At 36.1% G+C, this 4,448-nt stretch overlaps 1 protein-coding gene across 5 annotated transcripts in view; it reads left to right on the top strand.

Moving 5' to 3' along the window:
- LOC103918151 (sodium channel protein type 2 subunit alpha-like) overlaps window positions 1–4,448 on the top strand; it is a 48,734-nt gene that overhangs the window by 19,326 nt on the left and 24,960 nt on the right. For all 5 annotated transcript variants that reach the window (XM_009325406.1, XM_009325403.1, XM_009325407.1 and 2 more), the window contains exons 15-16: window positions 937–1,293; window positions 3,234–3,686. In XM_009325406.1, the coding sequence (XP_009323681.1) occupies window positions 937–1,293; window positions 3,234–3,686 (810 nt within the window). The remainder of the gene's footprint in view (window positions 1–936; window positions 1,294–3,233; window positions 3,687–4,448) is intronic.

Genomic DNA, 4,448 nt, shown 5'->3' with positions numbered 1-4,448 from the left:
CTGTAATTTTATTGTGATTGTTTTAACACGGATGGGTGAAGCACAGTGAAGTCTACAATTTATTTAATGCATATTGAGAGATATAAATAAATAAAACATTTGTAGTCTTCTGTCTACTTCCATATCTGGAAATTGCAAAAAGACTAGAAGTGTTCTTTTAAAATGTAGGAATTATAAAATTCTGGTTTTTTTTCAACTTAAAAAAGATTGATTTTTCTTTTCCCCTTTGGCAAAAAAAGGAATGCTTTATATTATTAGAAAAATATTTGTATTTTAAAAATGAGAAATGAGCTATGAGACATTCTTTCCCTGTGGTCTCTTTCCATTTTGCATTTCCATTTTGCTTTTATCTGAAAACAAAAAATATTTAATACCTTTTTTATTTTGGGTGGGTTGTGGGTAAGAAAGAGTATGAATTATACTTTTTCCCCTTCCTAAGTTGAAATGTTTGACTTAGGGCTTGTGTTTGGCTTTTATTTCCAGACTGTGGGTCTGTCTGATCCGTTTTAAATTTGTTGGAGGCAATATTCTTTTGGAAGACCCCATTCTTCAAGGATTTCAGCATCCTTTATTTTCCTTTAGTAGAATCTTATTGAGCTTTATTGTTTTTTTTTAATTTGTTTCTGCACATAATGGTTGAGATGTATGCCATGTTCAGAATTCAGTATCCGAACAAATTCAACCAGTGTGCTCTTTCTTTCATGTAGAAAAGAATACAGATATGCTATACAAAAAAAGAGCAAAATCTAAAATTTTTGAAGCTTTAAAAGTGTGGATTTTATGAAACTCCTGTTTCTGTATAAGTAATGGTTTTTGAAATCATGTTGAAGTTTCTTTTTTGTTATTGCTGGGAGTCACTAGTTCATAATCTGTTGTTTATTTCTATAGCGTTTTTGTAACTACTGCAGATAATGTCTCTGTATTTTTGTTTTTCAGTTGCGAGTTTTCAAATTGGCAAAATCTTGGCCAACTCTAAATATGCTGATAAAAATTATTGGTAACTCTGTGGGAGCTTTGGGTAATCTGACTCTGGTCCTGGCCATCATTGTCTTCATTTTCGCTGTGGTTGGGATGCAGCTGTTTGGGAAAAGCTACAAGGAATGTGTCTGCAAGATCTCCAAGAGCTGTGAACTTCCACGCTGGCACATGCATGACTTTTTCCACTCTTTCTTGATTGTGTTCCGAGTGCTGTGTGGAGAATGGATAGAAACGATGTGGGACTGCATGGAAGTTGCAGGCCGACCCATGTGCCTTACTGTCTTCATGATGGTCATGGTGGTTGGAAACTTAGTGGTATGTAGCCAAAATAATTTGAGAATGCATTTAGAGAAAGAATGATAACAGAACAGTAATGAAGTTTTTAAGCATTATTAAATGTGTTAAATACAGTTTTTATGATTTTGAATTTGTTACGAGTATGGGTTCTGAAATAGAGTTTTCTGTGTGTTAGATTTCTGATCCTACACAGAATCCTCAGCTTGGAGGATGGCCCCCCTCAGGGGTCTGGAGTGCAATTCAGAGGATATGGGTGAGAGAGAGAAAAGCATCATGTGTTCAGGTTTTTGTGGACTACTCATGGTTATGGGGGGGGAGAGAGAGAGAGAGAAGAGCAAAGGCGCCCCAAGAGTTATGCTCCCAGGATGGGAGTTTGCTGTTTGCAGAAGAAGGCATAGCAGGGCCTTTTCTCCCTAACTGATCGAGGCATCACTTCCAATCACACATAGACAGGTTGTTTGGGTTTTTTTTACTTTTTCTGCTCTCTCCTGTCTAAAAGACTGCTTTAACATTCTTAGACTCTGAAATTTAAGCCATGTTGAGCCCTGCTTGCTGCACAGCCAACTTTTTACGCAAATGGAGTAAGGAAACTTGAATTGGAAGGCAGCAGTTCTGCAGAAAAACAGATTCAAATACTTCACGTTTTCTTTCACCACTTCACCTTTTTGTTTCCTATTTCTTAAATGCTTTTTACAGGCACTTTTAAAATGGTCTGTATTATATCTTTTTTTTCCTCTTTCAGAGGAAAGATCTGTACCAGTTTTTACATTATCGTGTATAAGTTTGTCTTTTAAAATATGTTTTATATTTATTAACTCACCAGTATTTGAGGCCTTCATTGCTCCACGTTTTGCTCTGTTGTTCTCATTGCCTGCTGAGTCTTCCTCTATTATTCTACATCTTTTCTTTAGGCAACTGTCAATAGCAAAAGAGATTTTAAATTAGCCATCCTGGAGGCATTCTTTAGGAATAGAATACCTAACAACAAGAGTAAGCTAATTATCTTTAAACCAGTTGTGCATTACTACTAGTAGCACAGCCACTTGCTCCAGGATTTTCTACAAATTTATTATCTTATAATGAAGAGAACTGTGAAATTGGTTAACCAAACAAAACATCCTCCTTAAATAGTTTTCTAAACTAGAAGGCAGAACTCTGTGGAATGAAGTATCCATCTCTGTGAATTTTTCCACAGTATTTACTGTATTCTGATTTTATACCATAGCTCCAGTAGAATTTCTTACATGAGTAGACAATCCCTGCTGTGTCATGGTTACATGAACATAAAACACACTGCTCTGTTACCCAGTTGTCTTTCTGTGTTCCCAACACATAGTTTTACCCTGTTGAATTCAAAGCGGCATGGAAGAGCTGATCTGAAGGCTTTAAAAGCTGGTACTCTGCTGCTTTGGCTACCATTTGAGCTCCTGGTAAACTCTGGGCTTGTATAACTGATACCTATTCTATGTTTTGTCTTGCCGTGGGAAGGGGGTGATTTGGGGGTTAGGAGACAGGGTGTGCTTCACATTTTTTAAGTTGCATACACCAAAATATTTGTGTGAGTTTGGACCAGCATTTAAGAAAGCTGTTTTCTGCACAGATCAGCTATGTCTTCTGCTGCAGAGTGCTTCCCTATGCCAGAGAAGTAAATGTTTTGGATCTGTTCAGTCAGTACCAAAGAATCATTCATTTCTGACCTTCTACAAACAGGAGCAGAAAAAGAATTTACAAGTGTCTTCACAGTCATACAGCAATGCAAAACCACAAAAAGCCTGCATTGGGGTATAGGGCAGGTGTAGTGCTTAAATTGCATTTACATTTTATTTACTGTGTAATTTCCAGAATCATATACAGCAAAGGAAAACATGAAGCCTAAGTTCAAATGGGTGATAGAAGCAGCATGTGAATGAAAAATTCAGTGAGAAAATTCAGCTGTATTGTTTTTGGTTTTTTTTTAGGTATTGAACCTTTTTCTGGCCTTGCTGCTGAGTTCATTTAGTTCAGACAGCCTTTCTCCTACAGAGGATGATAACGAAATGAACAACTTACAGATTGCTGTTGCAAGAATTCAGAAGGGAATAGATTATGTGAAGAAAAAAGCAGGTGAATGTGTCCAAAAGTCTTGTTGGGGGAAACCAGCTGTTGTAAATCAAACAACAGCAACAGATCCGTTGAATGATGAGAGAAACCATTGCATTTCCAACTGTACCATTGCTGAAATAAGGATAGATACGAATTATCACAAAAATGAGAATGGAATGGCCGCTGCTAGAGGTGGCGGTGATTATACATCATTCATAAACAACCCAAGCCTTACTGTTGCAGTACCAATAGCTGTTGGAGAATCTGATTTTGAACATCTGAATACAGAAGAGTTTAGCAGTGACTCAGATTTGGAGGAAAGCAAAGAGGTAAGATTTAAATTTTTATATTTTGTATGAATTAATTATACCAATTGTATTCTTTCATAGTATGGCTCTTCCTGCTTAGAAATAGGAAGCAATTTGTGATTTGAGATTGTTCGACTGTACTGAGAGTGAATAAACTGAAGTGGGAAACTGGAGCTAAAGAGAGTAGGAAATCCAGGCAGAACTGCATAAACATGTATGAACCCACTTATAAAAGGGTTTTGAAAAACAAGCTTTTCCAAATTTTTAGTTGGCTAGACAAACTAGTATATACGTACAGAATAAACAGAGACAAAAACCATGGGTTTTTTTATATAATCATAATATTTCCATGAAATAAGAATTAGAGTAAACTGCTATTTAAAAAGATTAGAGGAGATATTCATAAAGAATATTAATACCCTTTGCATCTGATTTTTAAAGCTCACTGAATTCTACAGAAATCAGTATTATTTGTCCTGGGTAAACTAACAGAGGTGCTAACTCAAGCTAATTAGAGCAATAACAACAGTTTTCGAGTTCTGAAGTTAAAATGATGGGGGAAAGCCAAGGGAACAATGTCAGTATTATAAGGTGAATATGTCAAGTAAAAATTATGAGAAAAAATAGAATTACTGAATGAAAAAATATTAATTTCTTTAATATTTTTTGTGGGAGTTTTGAACTAGTCACTTCAAAGACAACTGCCTGACCTTAAACTGGGTCAGCTTTAGGAAAGTAGTCATTTGTCAGCAGCTGCAGACTGAGGGGGGAAGCAAAATCATG

The sequence above is a fragment of the Pygoscelis adeliae genome, unplaced genomic scaffold (assembly GCF_000699105.1).
Source record: "Pygoscelis adeliae isolate BGI_AS28 unplaced genomic scaffold, ASM69910v1 Scaffold106, whole genome shotgun sequence".
Classification (NCBI taxonomy): domain Eukaryota; kingdom Metazoa; phylum Chordata; class Aves; order Sphenisciformes; family Spheniscidae; genus Pygoscelis; species Pygoscelis adeliae.
Note: the sequence above shows the minus strand (reverse complement) of the source record. Positions and strands in the feature narration are given on the sequence as shown.